The sequence below is a fragment of the Poecilia formosa genome, unplaced genomic scaffold, assembly GCF_000485575.1.
Source record: "Poecilia formosa unplaced genomic scaffold, Poecilia_formosa-5.1.2 Scaffold288, whole genome shotgun sequence".
Taxonomy (NCBI): domain Eukaryota; kingdom Metazoa; phylum Chordata; class Actinopteri; order Cyprinodontiformes; family Poeciliidae; genus Poecilia; species Poecilia formosa.
In genome coordinates this window covers 71,045-92,235 of record NW_006800227.1, presented here as the reverse complement: position 1 = coordinate 92,235, position 21,191 = coordinate 71,045, and the positions used below count along the sequence as shown (strand labels likewise).

At 38.7% G+C, this 21,191-nt stretch overlaps 1 protein-coding gene across 1 annotated transcript; it reads left to right on the top strand.

Annotated features, from left to right (window-relative positions):
- Positions 1 to 4,897: 4,897 nt before the first annotated feature.
- Positions 4,898 to 20,716, top strand: LOC103151678 (tripartite motif-containing protein 16-like). Its single transcript, XM_007571857.2, has 2 exons — positions 4,898 to 6,053; positions 19,971 to 20,716. The coding sequence occupies exons 1-2, from the start codon at positions 4,898 to 4,900 to the stop codon at positions 20,459 to 20,461; spliced, it is 1,647 nt and encodes a 548-aa protein (XP_007571919.2). The 3' UTR covers positions 20,462 to 20,716.
- Positions 20,717 to 21,191: the final 475 nt, after the last annotated feature.

The window sequence follows — 21,191 nt, the reverse complement described above, 5'->3', positions numbered from 1 at the left end:
TCTCTTTGTGTTACGACCAGAATCTCAAATTTGCCGATTAAGACTTGAACATCTATGCTGAAATAGTGATGTCTTTCTATAAATATATTTACAATTAATTTTTTAAATCAATGTTTTCATGTGTTTTTAAGAGAAAACACTGAGTTTTATATTTTACTTTGGAGGCGCATAAACCCTATCTCCATGTATGTATCTTAAATTAAGATTATGTTGCCACCTAACGGCGAGAAGAAAAATTACAAATAGTTTAAAAATCGAAATTAATTTAATTCGTTGAGCGACTTTTAAGTGAATTTTATATGACTAACATGACCGATAAATAATAAAATATTTAGTTATCTTTCATAGAAGTAATTCTTATTTTTTGATATAACAAATAAACATTAACATTAATGTAAAAATATTTTGTACTAATTTTTATGGATATAATAAGTTTTTATAAGTGACAATAATATTAACTAATTCTTTTAATTTCTTGTAAAGGATATGTCTTCTCCACTTTTTTAAATATCTGGCATATTTACATGACTGTTTGATGTATTCATGCTGATTAATATGGATTGCTATCAGTCCATACATTCATGAGTATGTTACACATTAACAACAGCAGCAGCAACAACAAAAACAACAACAACAACAACAACAACAACAATTTTATTCTATTTGTTAGAATCTCTAAAGAATCAAAAACAGTAGCATTATTATTGGGAATTAAATGATACAAGCAGACATTTGTAAGAGACAATTAAAAATGTGTTTAATAGGTCACACAAGTCTTTCAAAAATCCATTTATTATTGAAAAAAACCCATCTTAATTATGTGATCAGTACAACTGAATACAGTTTGTTATTGTGGAGTGCAATGCAACTGAGCCAGAAGAAAAACATAAAAAAAAGACATTGAATAAATTACACAATTAAAAATATGTTTAGAGTAAATGCAATTTAAATGTTTAGTAAAATGTGTGTGATTGAAAAACACAAATCTAGATACAACCTAGTTTTCTGTTAATTTCCTGTTTCCAAACCAATCCAGAAGGTGGCGGTAATGCTGCTTTAAGTTGTTTGCAAACAGGCCAAAAAATGAAGAAGAAGAAGAAGAATAAGAAGAAGAAGAAGAAGAAGAAGAAGAAGAAGAAGAAGAAGAAGAAGACCTACTCGACAACAAAAGAGAGCGATTCATTGAGGGTAAGTGAAGTTTTATTTTAATTTACACTGTTTAAATCAGGAAAATACGATACTGTGGTAATACCTAGAAGCTAAAGTTAAAAAATGTTGCTGTTTGGAAAACGTCCCGTCGTAGCACAGAGAGCTGAGAACAGCTAACCACCCCTGACTACATTTTTAGCTCCGCCATGTTGGGTGAGTTTGTTTTAACTGCTACACCGATATTAACGCGGCTTTATAATTGCGATCCCCTTACATAGAAGATATATATATCTTATATATATAATCGTTTAGATTAATTCTTTTCAAATAAAGGCGTTCAAAATAGTTTTCACATCACAAAACACTTTCTTATTGATATGCTGGATGGTTTTTCCTGCGAAATTCTTGAGGTGTTCGATAACGACCATATTAGCAGTGTGGGGCGCTGGACAGCGAGAACAAATAACTAGAATTTTAAATTAGCATATGACCACTTTAGTCATAGACCCTATTTACGCGGGATTAATTTTACCTATAGATCACGTTATTTTTAATAATGGCAAAGATGGTCTGTGTTTTTAATCCCGTGTGAATTGGCCATTTCAGTAATTTGTAAAGTAAAATTTACCCTTAAATTACCAACTAGATTTTTCTGAACTCCGATATTACTAAACCACTGTGAATAGGTATGCCTGTAATTTGAACAGAAATGGACTGGATCTGAAACATAATTGCGCGTATTTTGTTTTCTCGGGTGCATTTTTATTTGCTTTTGGCGAAGAATGGAGGCTGCATTGAAAACTTTTTCGATCCTGGACCAGGAAAACCCTGTCGACCCATAAGGTACATCATTAAAAAGAAAAGGGTGAAGAGAACGAGCAAAATCAGATGCAAGCGGTGGCCCACATCATGCATTTCACAGTGAGGTAAGAATAATTTTCTTCTGTTTGTAGCCTTATATAGCTAGTTATAAAGCTAGCTAGTGCTTGGTTATCCTGTGTGAATGCGAAATATAAAAAGTAAACGTTGGGAAGTAATTTATGTATTACATTGTGTCCCCATATAATGCTTATCCGGTGCGACTAGGGCTTTTGTCAGGTTTTAATTGTCTTTGGAAGCTGTTTTTAGATCACAGGTATGATGCTGAAATTTAATTTCCCTTCTGCTTGCACGTTACCACATAATACAATTAAGCTATACTGCTAAAGCTTACATCTGAAATGATATTGTTTCCACTGTTTCAATAGCTAACAGGCGGGTAATGAGGGGGTGGAAATGTTTCCTCTTTGAGAGAGGAATAAAGCTCAACCAGTGAAACAGGCTGTAAGCTTTGATATATAAATGAGCTTGAAAATTTGTAGTTTAGATTAAGATTTAATACCAAGGTATGTCTTTATCTTTCATCAAATAGCATTATGTGGATGTGCACAGCTTAGAAAGAACCCAACAGCTTTTTCTTCAACTAATTATTTCAATTTTGTCAATGTTTTTACTTCCATTACAAAACAGAATTTTGACTTTATTCTCTGTATTTTAATGTTATTTATGAAAAACAAAGCCATCAAACACATCCACCAACTTTTCTCCTTCATAAAAACTTTAATTGTACATAAATTTTATTTTATTTTTTGTAACATTAGATGACATATTCAATGGCTGAAAGACAATTTCTTGGAAGCAGACATGAGCTCACTGATGACCTTATAGAAGAAAAACAATAGTTGCTTTTAAAAAAAAGCCACGTAACTGCATTTTATGTATAATTTAAACTAAGGCTGGATGTGGCCCCCGGGTCGTAACATGCTCAGCTTTTATTTTAGACCTTCCTATTTAAGCCAACTCGGTACCACTTTCATCCTCTGCAGATGTTGCTCGAACGTGGAAGAAACACAACAACATCCAATTGCAACAGAATACATATGTACTGCTGATCACCAAACGGTTGCTGCATCAACCTTTGGAAAGTGCTGGGTCTATTACAAAACCCAAAGGGGATTTGTAACTGGCATCTGGTTATACCCACTCTGTAAACTATGAAATATACCCTTCATAGTTTTACAAATAATCCATTCACATGTAAAGTCCCATCCTTCTTAGCTGTGGCAATGGGACGAGTGTAAGGGATGCTGCTTTTTGTAATGACTTGTTGTTGCACACATGGATACTGTAGCTCTGTAAACAGGGTCTTTTACTTGTAAATGAAAGATAATGGGTGCTTGAGTTTAGTCAGAAGTGGTGCTGCAGGTTCAAATGTCGCTTTGATTTACGTCAAGTGTTTAGTTGCAGGGATGGCTTTACGAGCTGCTGTTTGCTTAGTTTGAATAGTTCCTATGTGCAGTTGTTGATGGAACTGTGCAGTTTGCTGCTTTTTCAAGAAAGACCTTTGGATGTGTTCTAGTTTGAGAAACAGATGATTAAATCTGGATGTAGATTTTAAATGCCAACCTTTGGATGGAAGTTGCTGCTGTCAAAACAGTTAAACCTTAAATCTTTATTTCAAACTGTTCTTATTACTGTAATTAAAGTCATATGAGTTGTTTTACTTTGTGCCATAATACACTGTAACAAACACTGTTTATTGCGTCACTCAAAGTATCACAAGTTCAGATTAAAATTCAAACTAGTTAAATCTCTAAGGGCCTGATCTCATAAAATTCTAGTTTTCTCAGGCAAAAAAGATTACATGTGCAATTAATAGTCGTGTTGCGGTCTAAAGTCAGTCCAGGTATTCTACATATTTTAGTTATCTCTTGGTTTATAACACCAAAATCCAATGATGGTTCATTTGCAATCTTCTGTAGAAGTTTGACATGCTAAGGAGGTAGCTGCACCATTTGAATTAGCTGTGTTGGAGCAGAGACACATCTAAAACTGTCAGGATGCCATCACCAAAGGACTGCTACTAGACACCCACGTGTTAAACTCATGAGGCTTCAATTGTTTCTGAAGGAAACAAGAAATTAAAGTGAGCTTTTGATTCAGAAGCCCCAGTCCAGCAATGAAATAAATAAAACGGAGCTTAAAACAGGCTTTTCATTAGCTGCCAAATATATTTTAGTATGTGAAGACATCAGAAGCCACTTGCTACGGTTATTTAGTAACCCTCTCACAGTCTTAAGGTGATGCTCAGGAGGACTGCGGCAAATGTAGGCAAGGACACACTTCTCTCTGAATAGTTCCTTAATTTAGTTGCTGGCCTAACTGGAGGAGCAGTTAGTGTCTTTTTAGGGGCAAGAATTGCCTTTTGCCTGGAGAGAATTCAGTTTCCTAAAACTGGAAAATTGATGTCAAAGTTAGAGAAACTGATAGGGCAATGGTAGTTGGAGTTCACTCACAGTCGGCGGGTTGCTGGTTCGACCAGGTGGCGCCAGTGCATGGTAGCCTCGCTTCTGTCAGGCTGTCACAGGGCAGCTGTGCCTGCTATGCAGTAGCTTGTCACCATCCAGCGTGACAGTGTGTGCATGAATGAGTGAATGATTGTAGTGTGAAGTGCTTTAAGGTCCTCTGCACTTGATAAGGTGCTATCCAAGTACAAAGCCATTTACAAACCTTAAGACGTTGCTGATGTAAAAACAGTTAAACATCCACTTTCTGCTTCAAACTGCTCAGTGTAATTAAAGTCATGAGTCTATCTTCTTCCTGCTATAACACATTGTAAACTCCACTTACATCAGATGTTGAGAGCAAAGTTCAAACTAATTAAATCTTTAAAACAGGGAATTTCACTCTGCTGTTACTAAGAGGCAAAATGGCTCAGATGGAGAAAGTTTCTTGTTCCATCTGTCTGGATCTACTGAAGGACCCAGTGACAATTCCCTGTGGGCACAGCTACTGTATGAACTGTATTACAGATGTCTGGGATGGAAAAGATCAGAAGGGAGTTAACAGCTGCCCTCAATGCAGGAAAGAGTTCATCCCAAGGCCTGATCTGGAAAAGAATTTCATATTGGCAGAGTTGGTAGAAGACCTGAAGAAGACTGAACCCAAAGCTGCTCCAGCTTATCCCTGGTCTGCTGAACCTGAAGAGGTGACCTGTGATGTCTGCACTGGGAGGAAGATGAAAGCTGTCAAGTCCTGTTTATCCTGTCCAGCTTCTTATTGTCAGGATCACCTCCAACCTCACTATGATGTTCCTGGACTGAAGAAACACAAACTGGTGAATCCCTCCAAAAACCTCCAGGAGAACATCTGCTCTCGTCATGATGAGGTGAAGAAGATCTTCTGTCGTACTGATCAACAGTGTATCTGTTATCTCTGCACTATGGAGGAACATAAAGGCCATGAAACAGACCCAGCTGCAGCAGAAAGAGCTGAGAAGCAGAAGAAGCTCCAGGGGAGTCGACAACAAATCCATCAGAGAATCCAGAACCGAGAGAAAGATGTGAAGCTGCTTCAACAGGAGGTGGAGGCCATCAATGTCTCTGCTGATAAAGCAGTGGAGGACAGTGAGAAGATCTTCACTGAGCTGATCCGTCTCCTCCAGAAAAGAAGCTCTGAGGTGAAGCAGCAGATCAGATCCCAGCAGGAAACTGAAGTGAGTCGAGTCAAAGATGTTCAGGAGAAGCTGGAGCAGGAGATCACTGAGCTGAAGAGGAAAGACGCTGAGCTGGAGCAGCTCTCAATCACAGAGGATCACAACCAGTTTCTTCTCAACTACCCCTCACTGTCAGCACTCACTGAGTCGACACATTCATCCAGCATCAACATCCGACCTCTGAGATACTTTGAGGACGTGACAGCAGCTGTGTCAGAGCTCAGAGACATAATACAGGATTTCATGAAAGACACATGGACAAACATCTCACTGAGAGTCACTGAAGTAGATGTTCTACTGTCAGAACCAAAGACCAGAGACGAATTCTTAAAATATTCACAAGACATCAATCTGGATCCAAATACAGCAAGTAGAAATCTGTTGTTGTCTGAGAAAAACAGGAAAGTCACCAAAATAGAACAACAACAGTCTTATCCTGATCATCCAGACAGATTCACTGGTTTTTGTTTTCAGGTTTTGAGTAGAGAGAGTCTGACTGGACGTTGTTACTGGGAGGTGGAGTGGGGCGGAGGAGAAGTCTATGTAGCAGTTTCGTACAAGAATATCAACAGATCCGAAGGATTTGGATTAAATGACAAATCTTGGTCATTATGTTGCACCACAACCAGTTGTACATTTTATCACAACAGAGTTGAAATTCCAGTGATAGGTGAAGTTTCCTCCAGAATAGGAGTGTTCCTGGACCACAGAGCAGGTATTCTGTCTTTCTACAGCGTCTCTGAAACCATGACTCTCCTCCACAGAGTCCAGACCAGATTCACTCAGCCGCTACATGCTGGGATTAGACCTGTCTGGTATGGAGCCTCTGCTGAGTTCATTAAACCTAAATAGTCAGCAGTGATCTGATGTCAAGGTGGTTAAAATGTGTATTTTAGTGTCTGTTTTAGTCTCCATCATTGTTGCTGAGAGTTCAGTGTTATAATTTCTTCACTGATCAGAGATCAGCTGTCTTTATGGAGCTACTTTGTCATCTTTTTGTTTTGTTGATGTTGGAGTTTGTTTGGGTGCTTCCCCATTGGATCTATTACTGCTCAGGAGGATTTTGATTAAACTAATTACATTTATTGCCTTCTCAGGCCAAATGTTCAAATCCACAAATGGATTAGCTGATGAAACTAATTGTTCTAACATCATCAACTAGGACATCAACCATTATTTTATACCACAAAGATTTTTGCACTACATACATTGGGGTCAAACCTTTGAAAAACACCATGAACTTTTTAACACTGCCATCTTGTGGATAAAATGTGCAACTATTGGCCATCTTTCCAAAGTCAGGCTGAATATTTGAGGTGGTTCTGTGAAAGACAGCACAAAGGTGATCATGACAGAGAGCGGACCTGGATCTGTTGAACACCACTGAGAACATTTTTCCCCAGACATAGGAGGATCCAAACCAAACCAAACCAACAAACTCTGAAAGGGTCTCAAGTATGGAAAGGTTTTGTCTTTGAGAGAGCAATAAAACTCTGCCAGTGATATTGACAGTAAATGCTCAGATGTGGAAATGAGCATAAAATGCTATATTTTAGAGAAAGATTTATTACCAAGGAAAGTCTTTTAGCATCTAAACGCCCCTTACTCTGAAAACTTTGACATTTTTTCAGTGTTAACTTTATTATTGACATCCACCAATTTTTTCCTTTGTGAAAACATTAATTTTGCATCAGTTTTACGTTAACTGACACATAGGGCTAAGACCTAATTTCTTGGAAGTTGTTCAGCACATTTACTCAGGTTTTTAAACTTGCTGATGATCTTAATGAAGAAAAACATTTGTGGCCTTCAAAATAAAAGCTGTATTTTTGAAATTATAGCAATGTAATTTACACTTTTACTAAAATCTCACATGGGGTGGTCAAAGGTGGTCAGTAAAAGGAAATGGTTTTTTTTTTATGTGGACCCCAGGAAGAGTAGCCATTGTTATGGCAATGCCTATGGGGATCCAAATAAACAGTCATTCAACTAAACTGTAAAAATATCCTTTCTTTTAAATTTATTGGCTTTGCTACTTTATAATCATCTTAATATCTGTATACACATGATTATCATAAAGATCTGCCTAGACAGCAATAAATGATAGTTAATTATTTTAGTCCCATGCATTCGGGCTCTCTGTGTGATAATCTGTGTTTTCTGTGTAGTTATTTTTGAGGTTTTTCTGTGTTTAGTTCTGTTCCCTAATTAGGGGCGTGGTCGAAAAATTTGTCATAAGGGAGGATTTCGGGCCTACTTTGAAAAATTCCTGAGGGAAGGGGGGGGGTTACAGGAGAACGGGACCGGGGTACCCCGAAAGGGCTCGACTTCGATACCCTCGTGCAGTGGGTTCCAGATTTTTCACACCTAGACGGGCCGCAGGGCAGAACCCCAAAGTTTGTAAATTTGACCAAAAACACTTTGGAATTTCATTAAATGCACTCTTAGGACAACGAATAGGTGTAATACTTGTAAAACGACACCAGGGGGCATCCTGAAATAAGGGAGGAACTTTGGAAGGAATAAAAGAGCATTCTGACATTTGAGGGGATTTTACATGGGACATCTTGGAGGATGTCTCCGTCTTGTCCCAAGAGGGTATCGGGCCTCCCTCGTCTCATCACACAGAAATTTGAGGGGATTTTACATGGGACATCTTAGAGGATGTCTTCATCTTGTCCTAAGAGTGCATCCAGCCTTACTCTTTTATTGCAGACACCCAAGGCCTGTAATAAAAGAGGAGCTGTTGCGCCTCCTTTATGACAGTGACTTCATCCATGTGATGAGGGAGCAACGATTCCTCCTCTTTTATTACAGGCCCTGCAATACGGATGGGGGTGTATTAAGGTTGTGCAATAAAGGAGGAACAGTTCCTCTTTTATTGTACAACCTTAACACATCCAGCACTGTTCTGGGGGGCACCATGGAGCTCATGTAGCCGGGAAAGAAGCACCACAACACAGGAGGAGTCAGTGTTGGAGCCAGCCGAATTCCTCAATAGTGAGGTAGAGCTTTGCAGCTCCTGGGTTGTGGTGCTTCTTTCCCGGCTACATGAGCTCCATGGTGCCCCCCAGAACAGTGCTGGATGTGTTAAGGTTGTACAATAAAAGAGGAACCGTTGCACCTCCTTTATGACAGTGACTTCATCCATGTAATGAGGGAGCAACGATTACTTCTTTATTGCACTACTTTAACACATCCACGACGCCCCCATAATAAATTTAAGGATGCACTCAGAAACAGCTCCACTTACCCTAACAGGTTCATTAAATTTTATTTAAACATTTTTGAATTTTTTTTTATATTGACATTTTTCTATAAATATATATAACAATACTTTTGAACATTTGAACACTTCGAAATGAACTGTTGTACTTTTCGCAATGAGAACATTGAGAGTAATTCAAAAATAAATGTTAAAATTACTCTTTAAAAGTTAAACAAAAGAAAATCGCTTAACATTTAGAATGACACTTCAAACAAAATTTGAACCACAGATTAAGTGCTCATTCATGTCCAGCATTGAACCCTGCAAGCATGTGTAGGTGTCCCTACATGGGGGAAAGGTGGCCATTACACCTGGGTCCCATACAGGTTTGTCCGTGGGTTCCACTGCGGAAACTCATATGGGTTTCAATGTTAATGTGCATAGGTTTTTAACAATACATTTTATTTTTTGTCTATCTTTTTTATTCTCGCACGCAATTTGCGCTTGTCAGGTGTGTTCCCGGGGGCCCTTCTTGAAAGCTTGTATGATGGTGTTGGACTACGTCTACGAAGTTGTAGCATAGTTCTTCTTTGTTTCTTGGCTTTTCGACTTGGCGTTTTCAACACTGAAGAAGAAGAGGAGGCTTCCTCCGATTCTGGCTCCTTAGGTGTCTCCTCTCCAGATTCACCGGAAGCCTTGCGGGATGGGGTAGATCCGACCTGAGGGGGGGAGGTAGGTCCAGCCTGAGGGGGGGAGGGTGATGAGGTAGGTCCAGCCTGAGGGGATGATGGAGGTGAATAAAAGAGGATTTGTGAATGATTCAAAATTGCAGGCACAGATGTATCATAAACATTAACTTGAATTACATAAAGAGAGATTAAAACAAACCTTTTTTTGCCCTGGCCCCATCTCCTCCTCAGACTCACTGGATGATTCTGATAATGTTAACATTTCAGCATCCTCTTCCCGGTGTGATGATGACACTTCAGGATTCGTTATGTGCTCAAATTGTTTCCGTATGGTCAGCAGTTGGGACGCCGTCTTATCAAGAGCGTAGAACTTTTCTACTGTGCTAATATTGTGGCACATGGTTTTGCTAAGTTCATTGCGGCTCTTAGGCGACAGGACATCTCGAACCTTGGAAAATAGAGTAGGTTTTTTCAATATTTCATTTTTATGTTTGGTTTTGTAAATGTAAAATTGATATAATTACTTACGTATGTTGCAATGGACGTCCTAAAGTCCGTAAATGTGGGGGCTCCGGGAAGGCCCATTTCCCCCCATATTTTCTGCAGAACAGTCACCATCTTTTTACATTTTGTAAAGCGTTCTGTGAACATTAAAAGATCTGTACTGGGCTCCATTTTATTTCGAATGAGGAGCCAGTGTTGGAGCCAGCCGAATTCCTCAATAGTGAGGTAGAGCTTTGCAGCTCCAAAAGCCCGATTTGTCTTATGTTCTTTCACCTGGAATGAAAAGACAATAGAGAAAGTACCTGAAATAAGGCACACACTGGGGTAGGTTCTCAAAATGAGTAACCTCTATTGCAGGCGTTATGTTTCTGAAATGAAGGAGGAACTGTTCCTGGTATTAAATCTCTGACACTGTGGCCCCTAACATGCACACATTTCAGATTGTCAACTGAAGAGGCCTTGGTCAAAAGGAGAAGCCCAATTCCAAGTATGTAGTTAGATACTTTATTCAAGAGGAAATAACAAGGGTACAGATGTCTGTTATCTGAAACAGAAGGAAAGCAATAGAAGTGTATGTTATTAACCACATGGGTAATCTACTATGGAGGACCAAAACCGACATAATTAAAGCAGAAATACATATTTAGTTCTTCCTTTTTCTTACACGAGTTTCTGTCAAGTAATGTATATAGAGTATTTTTTATTTCCCTTAAACATGGGTTTTTGTCAAGAAAAATACATATTTTGTTTTGGCTTTTTTCGCTTCTCCCTTTTTTTCTTGCCGTTTTTCCTGCTGCATTGTTATGTTAATGAGGAGAGTTTCATGAAGGAGAGCTTCTACGTCTACTATTGGCCAATAGAGCTTTGGAACCAACGTCACTGCGTCAGATGTTGTGGGGCGTTTAGGTGCAGTCGCTCGGTGCCATCTTTGCAGGTCACAGACCAAAACAAACTTTATCCCAGTGGTTTTATTGTGTTACCGACAGGTAATGACTGTTGCTACAAGCTTATCCAGGACGAGTGAATGGATATAGTACAAATATTCACAATTATGAAATAAAACAAAAACTGACAATACTTACATGAATCAGATGTTGCCATTACACACAGTCTTTAGAGGTGATGTCATGAAGTGAGGGTGTGGCGTACCGAGTAAAAAGGGGGCGTGTCCAATGAAGCCCCGCTTCGAGGCTTGCGTCATCTTGCTGAAAACCACGTGACTGGCAACAAAAGAGGCCTGCATTACCTGGGTCACGTGACTGCGTGTCGGATTTCAAAATAAAAGCGGTGAACCGTACAGCTTCCTGGGTTGTCCATTTAGTCACGCATCAGAGGAGAATATTTGTCTTCAGTGAACATTGACCGACATATTTGATGTGTATTGATGATGGCACTCATCAAAATGTAATGTTTGTTACTGGTTTTCTCAATTGTAGATTACGTTGTATATAATATATATATATATATATATATATATGTATATATATATATATATTTTTGTGATTTTATGATGTAAATTTCTGAACTGCATTGTTGCTGAAATATGCTACACAAATAAACTTGTCTGAAATCAATCAAATTTTATTTGTATAGCACATTTCAGCAGCAAGGCATTTCAAAGTGCTTTACATAATTAAAATAAAAACAAAGATTTAAAAAACATCATTAAAACATAAAATGTAATCAGTGAGAAAGAGAAATAAAAAGCTGTCTCCAATCATTTTGACTTTAGAAATGGAGCCAGCAAGAGGAAAATCTGACATCTGGGAATACTTTGAGATTATCCTCACAATAAAATTTTTCTTAGATAATAATTGACCCTCCACTTCCCAATTTCTCACATTCTTCAAAGTTCCGCTATTATTTGTAGTCTAATTAGCAAAGATAGATAAGTCTTTCACATCACAAACAGATTTAATGGTGTTGCAGAACTAAAATTCAACATGTAGCCAAATAAAAGGGATGAGAGCCAATTAGAAATCCAAGAAAAAGTGAACGCCCCAACAGGCACAGCACTCCCAAGACACCAAAATATCAAATGTCTTTGTCAAATCCGTCTGACATAAAAGAAACCCCAACACAACCACTGATGTTGAACATATACCAGGATTAGATTGGCTACAAATCATTTTAATAATTAAAACATGAATGGGTTCATTGATTCTTCTGTTACTAAACATGAGTTTGATCAAAACTTTGTGACAATATTGCATTTAGTAGTTTTTGGAAGTATGATCAAACTGAGTGACAAGGCTGTTACAGTTTCACCAGCAGATGTCACTAGTGAGTGATGAATGAAGCATCACGTAATGAACCTTTTTGCAAAGCAAAGGGTTGGAAAGGTTCATTGCTTCATGAGGCTTCATTTGCCCATCACTACTGATAGCAACTGATCAAAAATAAAGGGACTGCACACAAGAGCTGAAGCCGACACAGGACATGACAGTTCTACTGTGACGAGTCATACATACAAACAACGATGCAACTTACTTTGACAAGGACCCGACAAAAGACAAGGACAACAGGTGGAGTTAAATACACACGGCGTAATCAAGGAAACGAGACACACCTGGGAACAATCGGGCTGACAGGACAACACAGAAACTCACAAGAAACTGAAGCCAAAATAAACACACAGTGAAAACCCAAATCCTCACAGACATGATATAGTCTGTGTAGTCAACAAAATATATTGCAAATAAGAAATTATTGCAAATAAGCCATTGGGCTGTTGGGGAAACTTCCCCAACAGCCCAATGGCTTATTTGCAATAATTTCTCACTCGAAGACCAGAATTGTGGAAATCGATTGTATAAACAGACAATACCCTGAATCAAGCAATGAATTTTAAGCCTTTTAGGCAGTTCATTTCCTGTCAGAAGAATTGTTTGGAATTAGACTCTGAAGAGTTTAGTCATTTATTGTGGAAACATATTTGTAATTCATACACATGTAAATACAATCAACAGCCAATATGGACCTCATTCACACAGAAACACAATGTGAAAACATTAACCAGCAAACAAACATCACTTGGAAAAATAAACTATCTTTGGGCCGTCCCTGCACACATGCAGCAAAACAGAAAAAAATCAGCAAGCAGGCGACAATGTTATGTATAAAAACAAATCCTCCTCTGGAAGAGATAAGATTTTACTTTGACTAGATCTAAGGTCCTATGAGAACAGGGGCGACCTCCACAGTATGTAGGTTACAGTTTGTAGCCAATGTGCTGAGCTACAGCAGTGACCTGCGTACATCAGTTTCAAACTCATCAGTTTAAACTGATAAGAAGAAAAGAATTACACAAGGAAATGTAAACCTTAACAAAGTTAAAATAAAAAACATTTACAGTTTATGACCAGTTTTAATTTTCAGCTGTCAGAAAGGTTGAATGATGTAGTGTACTAAGTAGCATTGAAACCATACTGTATACGGTGTATTATTGTAGATGTCAATGAATTATATTTAAATATTATTAAAGTTTATCTTCTTGCCATATTAACGTGGTTCAGATTTACACACACACTTCACAAACGGGAAACAATATCTTATTGAAGGCCATCCATAGGGCTGCATTTAATCATTTCAGCAACACATATCTTTGACCACCTTCAAATAAATCAAATAAATTCAATTTGGCCACTTGGTGGCAGCAAAACTCAACCTAAAACCAACCAGCCAAGAAACCTGAAGGTAAGAAAACAACCAAGAATGGATAAAGGGACAGAAATGAGATGCGTAGAAAATAGACATATATAGAAAAAGATTTGGACAACTTAGCTGAACCTAACTAAATATATTTGAAATGGTTTCATATAAAATGAATGACAAAGTCAGATTAAATACAAAAACCAAGACCTACCAAAAGATTAAAATTCTTTTTTATATAAAAAGAAGAAGAAGAAGAAAGAAAACTGATGTTTCTGCTGTTTGACATCCATTCTACTCAAACAAACTAGTGGGACGCTGGAGACATCACAAATAAGAGATCATGCCTCAATAAAATCAACAGTTTTTTTCTAACACTTTATTTGAAGGGGTGTGCATAATACTGACATGATACTGTCATAAACAGGACATAACATCTGTCATGAACATTTGAGTCTTCATGAGTGTTTATGACTGTGTCATGAAGTATCACTGCACGTGTATTATGACATCTACAAAGAAAGACTAGGTAACTATCACACAACACTAAAACATGCAAGAGAGGCTTTCTTTGCAGATGTCATAAACAAAAACATTAACAACGCTCGAGCTCTATTTGCTACTGTTGACAGGCTCACAAACCCTCCTATGACGTTACCACATGAACTTCAATCTAATCCCACCTGCAACAAGTTTTCCAGTTTCTTTTCAGAGAAAATTCAAAAGATCAGAGGATTAATCTGCACATCCACTCCAAAGACAGTACCAACGCTGTGCCCAAACAAAACAAATGCAGGAAAAATGACCAAGTTTCAACTACTTAATTATAAAACCCTAGAGGAAATTATAAGTCAATTAAGCTCCAGTTCCTGCTGTCTGGATGTCCTACACACACATTTCTTTAAGAAAGTCCTGCCTGTTGTTGCTAATGATCTGATCCAAATAGTAACTCATCACTGTCTTCAGGTGTTTTCCCCCAGACTTTGAAAACAGCAGTTATTAGCCCTATGTAGTTGCTGCCCGCCGTGCGGCGTACAAGCATGTGACGCATTTATAAGGCTTCGTAATAACATGGATGCATACCGAGTTTTCATTTCGACTCTGTTGGACAGCATGGACTTCAAACTTTATAAATGTGGTGTTTTTATATTGGTTTTGTGGTTATTTACTTCAAAATAAAGCCAGAAATAAGATTGATAATTTCCGCCTTATTTTGTGGGGTCTAAATGTACCACATTTCGAAACAACCAATGAAAATATGTTGACGGTCTGTTGCTAGGTAGAACGGAGACACGCAGAGAGTGACGGGGGGGGGGCGGGGGGGAGGACTTGGATATGGAGAGAGACTAGGGCGCAGCCATGCTGTGGATTTTACTAGGTTTTTTAGACTATAAGTGTGTTGTTAGAGTTCGTGGTGTGTGCAGGGTTAGTAGTAGTTTTGCTAGCTATCGCTACATGGCTTCATAGCGAGCGCTGACGCACTGAGAAGAGAGACTGCGCGCCGGGATGGCCATTTAGACCTCGTCTTCAAAGGGTTAAACCACTTATAAAAAAGAACAATCTAGACAAATCACTGCTGCAGAATTACAGGCCGACCTCTGACCTCTGACCTCCTATTCATCAGCAAAGTTATTGAAAAAGCAGTTTTTAAACAATTAAATAACTTCCTAACAATAATGAATCAGTTTGACTCCTTCCAGTCTGGTTTTCGTGCTCACCACAGCACGGAGACGGCCTAGTCAAAGTGTTCAATGACATCCATATAAATACAGACTGTGGGAGAACCACAGTGCTGGTTCTGTTGGACCTCAGTGTTGACCACGACATCTTACTGAATCGACTGGAGAGTTGGGTCGGACTCTCTGGTCCAGTGCTCCACTGGTTTGAATCTTACATAAAGAACAGGGATTTCTTTGTTTCAATCAGAAACTTCTCATCAGAGAGGTCAAAGGTCACATGTGGGGTACCCCAAGGTTCAATCCTAGGACCCCTTCTTTTCAATATTTATATGCTCCCGCTGGCTAAGGTTATAGCAGGAAATAGGATTAGCTACCATAGCTACGCAGATGATACACAGCTCTACATCACGATGTCACCAGGTGACCTTTGACCCTATCCAATCACTGAACAGATGCTTAGAACAGATCAATGTGTGGATGAGCCAAAACTTTCTCCAGCTGAACAGAGACAAAACTGAAGTTATTATCTTTGGACCTAAAGAGGAGCGAACTAGAATCAATGCTCAGCTTCAGTTATTACAACTGAAAACCAGCGATCAGCCCGAAACCTGGGAGTAGTGATGACCTCTGACCTGAACATTCAGAGCCACATAAAGACAGTCACAAAGTCGGCCTTCTATCACCTGAAGAACATCTCCAGGATTAGAGGACTGATGTCTCAGCACGATCTAGAGAAACTCATCCATGCTTTTATCTTTAGCCGTATTGATTACTGCAACAGCGTCTTCACAGGTCTGACTAATAAATCAAACAGCTGCAGCTGATCCAGAAGCTGCTGCTGCTGTTCTCACTAAAACCAGGAAGATAGAGACATAACACCAGTTTTAAAGTCCCTACACTGGCTCCCTGTAGCTCAGAGGATAGACTTTAAAATACTGTTTTTAGTTTATAAATCACTGAATGGTTTAGCACCACAATACATTAAAGATCTGTTGTTGCTGTACCAACCCCTCAGATCTTCTGGTTCTGGTCTGCTCTGCATCCCCAGAACACATTTTGAAGATTCCAGCCTTTAATTTCGTCACATTTTAGTATCTATTTATATGTTGAAATATATGTAAATACATCCATGGTGTCTCCATGGAGCTTTTTTGTCATCTTGTTTGTTTTGTTGAGGCTTGAGTTTGTTTGGGTGCTGCCCCTTTCTGTTTCTGTTCAGCCACAGAGGCTATCACTGCTCAAGAGGACTTTTATTCACCTAAACTGATTTCATTTAGATTTACTACTTTGTCAGCCCAAATGTTGTTGTTCAAATCCATGTACAGATGAGCTGATGGAAACTGCAAGTAACATGATTGTTATTTAAAAGGGAGACTGAATGAAGTTTTTAAAATATTCCCATGAGTTACATTTTCCAACTTGCATAAAAACACTTTTTTTTTTTTTTTTTACCATTTTCAGAAAACACTGGTGAAGCAGCAGAGAGGTGAGCTAGATTACAACCAACAGTTTCTGCTATCTAGTTGTCTCGGGTGCTTTCAACATTCTTGTCTGAAGTTGTGTTGATTATGTGACTTCAAATAACTAACAAGTGGAAGTTTGCACTTTCCAAACTTTATTTGGAAATCTTTATATTTATTTTAAGCAGCTGTGTGAATATTTAGCTTTATGAAAACAAGCCATCCAGATAACAATTCATCCAGTTGTATTAATTCAGACATAAACTCTTGTATTTAAAAAATAATGGGAAGGAAAAAGTGAGTTTTTATCTCTACTTACATGATCTAAAGAACTAATTTATTCCCTTCAAAGGTTCATATCTGAGAATAGGAGGAGCCATAGATATTCACCGCAGCAACATGTTCAGACATGCAACAGCCGTTACTAACAGGAAAGTTGTCTCAGAGTTCTGACGTACTGACAAAAACACCTGGACTCATGCCCAACTGTGAAACAGTTTAGAACACAGGTGTCAAACTCCAGTCCTCAAGGGCCTCTGTCCTGCAACTTTTAGATGTGCCTCTGCTGCACCACAGCTGAATAGAATAATTAGGTCATTAGCAAGGCTCACGAGAACCGATCTACACCAGGAGGAGGTAATTAAACCATTTCATTCCAGTCTTTTGTACCTGTGGCACATCTAAAAACTGGAGGACAGCGGCCCTTGAGGACTGGAGTTTGACACCCCTGGTTTAGAACATAGTTTCACTTCTGATAACCGCTAAACATGAGTTACATTTTTCAGCTTGTATTAAGACACTTATCAAGTTTCAGAAAACAGTGGTGAAGCAGCAGCAGAGAGGTGTGTCAGATTACAGCCAATGTTGTGTAATGTTGCCTCAGGTTCTTTCAGTATACTTGTCTGAACTTGTGCTGATTATGTGAATTCAGACAAATAACAACTGTGAAGTTTGCAGTTTAGTTCATTGATTTTCACCGGTGTTCTAATACTTCTTTTCTGCAGTAACACACAAATAAATCATTAAAATATCATACATTGTGATGTCCGGATGTTTTTTTAGATTGTCTCACACAGTGAACATGCAGCTAAGATGAACATTTCAGACTCCTCCATGATTTCTAAGTAGAATAACATGCAAAGTCGCAGGGTGTTCAAATACTTATTTTCTTCACTGTATTAAGCAGCACTGCCTATAAATGTCCACATCATCAGATTTAAGCAAAAAAAAAAAAGAACAGTTCAAAGCGTTCTACATCATAAAAACATCATACAGTCACCAAATTATGAAACGAGCATTAAACATTATATTTTTTCAAATATCATCAAAATCTTAAGTAACTTTACATTGAATATGTTGATCAATGTTCCATTTACTTCTAACTAAAGGCAACTCTAAACAGGTGGGTTTTTAGCCTTAATTTGAAGGAACTCAGTGTCTCAGCTGTTTTGCAGTTTTCTGGAAGGTTGTTTCAGATTTGTTGAGCAGAGAGGCTGAATGGTGCTTCTCCATATTTGGTTCTGGTTCTGGGGAAGCAGATCAGACCAGAATACCATGAACTTAGAAACTGCAGTCTCCATCTGCAGGACTTTCAAGTCTGATTTCAAGTCAGGTTCGATTCCTGGCCTGGCAACCTTTGCCACATGTCTTCCCCTTCTCTCATTACCCACCTTCCTATCAATATACTATCAAATAAAGGCCACTAGAGCCAATAAAACCTTGAAAAAAATATATTCAGTTTTAAAAACATATTCAAGGATGAGCAGACAGTGTTCAGTTCAAAGTGCTTCAAAGTATTCCCTCTCCTTCCAGTTTACAAGTCACAACAGGAGGAACCAGTGACATGCCCTTACTAGCCTGATATTTATACTCAGCTCAGAGCAGATTCTTTTCTAGGGAAGAGAAACTCACACAGTCAATATCACTGAGAGCTGAAACAGAGAAGAGAGGAGTTTAGCTAACCCAAGGAAACTTATTTTATTCCATCTGTTTGGATTTACTGAAGGATCCGGTGACTATTCCCTGTGGACACAGCTACTGTATGAACTGTATTAAACACCACTGGGATGGAGATCAGAGGAGAATCTACAGCTGCCCTCAAAGCAGAAAAGAGTTTATACCGAGATCTAATGTTTGGAAAAACTTCATGGTTGGTGCCGCATCTAAAGAAGGCTGAACTCTCAGCTGCTCCAGCTGATCACTACGTTACGAAACCTGAAGATGTGGCCTGTGATGTCTGTCCTGGGAGGAAGATGAAAGCTGTCAAGTCCTACCTGGTCTGTTTAATTACTTACTGTGAGAATCATCTTCAGACTCATTATCAATTACCTGCTTTTAAGAAACACAAGCTGATGAATCCCTCCAAGACTCTCCAAGACAACATCTGCTCTCGTCATGATGAGGTGATGAAGATCTTCTGTCGTACTGATCAGCAGTGTATCTGTAATCTCTGCACAATGGATGAACACAAAAGCCATGAAACAGTCCCAGCTGCAGCAGAAAGAGATGAGAAGCAGAAGAAGCTCCAGGAGAGTCGACAACAAATCCAGCAGAGAATCCAGGACCAAGAGAAAGATGTGAAGCTGCTTCAACAGGAGGTGGAGGCCATCAATGTCTCTGCTGATAAAGCAGTGGAGGACAGTGAGAAGATCTTCACTGAGCTGATCCGTCTCCTCCAGGAAAGAAGCTCTGAGGTGAAGCAGCAGATCAGATCCCAGCAGGAAACTGAAGTGAGTCGAGTCAAAGATGTTCAGGAGAAGCTGGAGCAGGAGATCACTGAGCTGAAGAGGAAAGACGCTGAGCTGGAGCAGCTCTCACACACAGAGGATCACACCCAGTTTCTCCTCAACTACCCCTCACTGCCAGCACTCAGGGAGTCGACACACTCATCCAGCATCAACATCCGTCCTCTGAGACACTTTGAGGACGTGACAGCAGCTGTGACAGAGCTGAAAGAAATTGTGCTGGACGTCCTGAGAGACTCATGGCCAAAAATGGAACTGAAGGTCACTCAGGTGGATGTTCTACTGTCTGGAATAAAAAACAAAGATGAATTCTTAAAATATTTACAAGAAATCACTCTGGATTTAAACACAGCAAACAGAAATCTGTTATTATCTGAGGGGAATAGAAAAGTAACTTTTATGAAACAACAGTCTTATCCTGATCATCCAGACAGATTTATTGTTTATAATCAGGTCTTGAGCAGAGAGAGTCTGACTGGACGTTGTTACTGGGAGGTGGAGATGAGAGGAGAGGGAATTTATGTAGCAGTTTCATACAAGAACATCAGCAGAGCAGGAAGTTCAATGGATGCTATACTGGGATTCAATGACAAATCATGGTCATTATATTTTGACAAAGGTTGTTACAAATTCTGGCATGACAGCGTTGAAACTCCAGTACCAGGTCCAGTTTCCTCCAGAATAGGAGTGTACCTGGACCACAGAGCAGGTATTCTGTCTTTCTACAGCGTCTCTGAAACCATGACTCTGATCCACAGAGTCCAGACCAGATTCACTCAGCCTCTGTATGTTGGGGTTGGGCTTTCTGAAGGATCCTCTGCAGAGTTTATTAAACCTAAATAGTCAGTAGTGATCTGAGGTTCAGTTGGTCAAAATGTATATTTTAGTTTCAATTTCTTTAGTCTCCATTGTTGTTTACTGAGAACTTGTCATTTCTGCTCAGAGATCAGCTTGGTTTATGGAGCTACTTTGTCAGCTTGTTTGTAGTATTGTTGATGTTGGAGTTTGTTTGGATGCTGTGACTCAGTATTTCTGTTCACTCATGGAGGCTCTCACGTAAAATAATTTTATATTCATGTATTGCTTTGTCTGAATAAATGTTGCTGTTCAAATCTATGTACAGATGAGCTGATGGAAACTGTAATTATCATAATTGTCATCATTAATTTGGTCATCAGTCATTTTATTGGACAAATATCATATTATGAATCAATTTGATCAATTTCCTAATTCTATTTTTGAAGACAATAATAAATTAATGTTTGATTCTTTCTTGTATTATTTCTATTTTGCAAATAGAAATAACTTTGTTTGTTCTAACTGGCCTAAGCCAAAAGACATTTGGTCTAATTTAACTTCATATAGCTAGAAAACATGTCTGTTTATATGATGTATGTAAACTATTGTTTCATGTTTTAAATGTGTGTGGTTTATGCTAAAAAACCTACTCTTCTACCTGGTGCCATCTGGTGGTCAACACGTTGAAGAGCAGTTTGAATTTTCTATTTCAAAGGAACTATTTCTAAATTTTCAGAGTTGAGTTGACACCTCAACTCAACTGATGCAGAATGAA

What these genes read in the sequence shown, in the direction of transcription:
- LOC103151678 (XM_007571857.2), top strand. Translation starts at nt 4,898, where the DNA reads ATGGCTCAGATGGAGAAAGTTTCTTGTTCCATCTGTCTGGATCTACTG. An exon ending in TCTGGATCCAAATACAGCAA is followed by an intron (nt 6,054 to 19,970) that starts GTAGAAATCTGT and finishes ATTTAAACACAG; the next exon opens with CAAACAGAAATCTGTTATTA.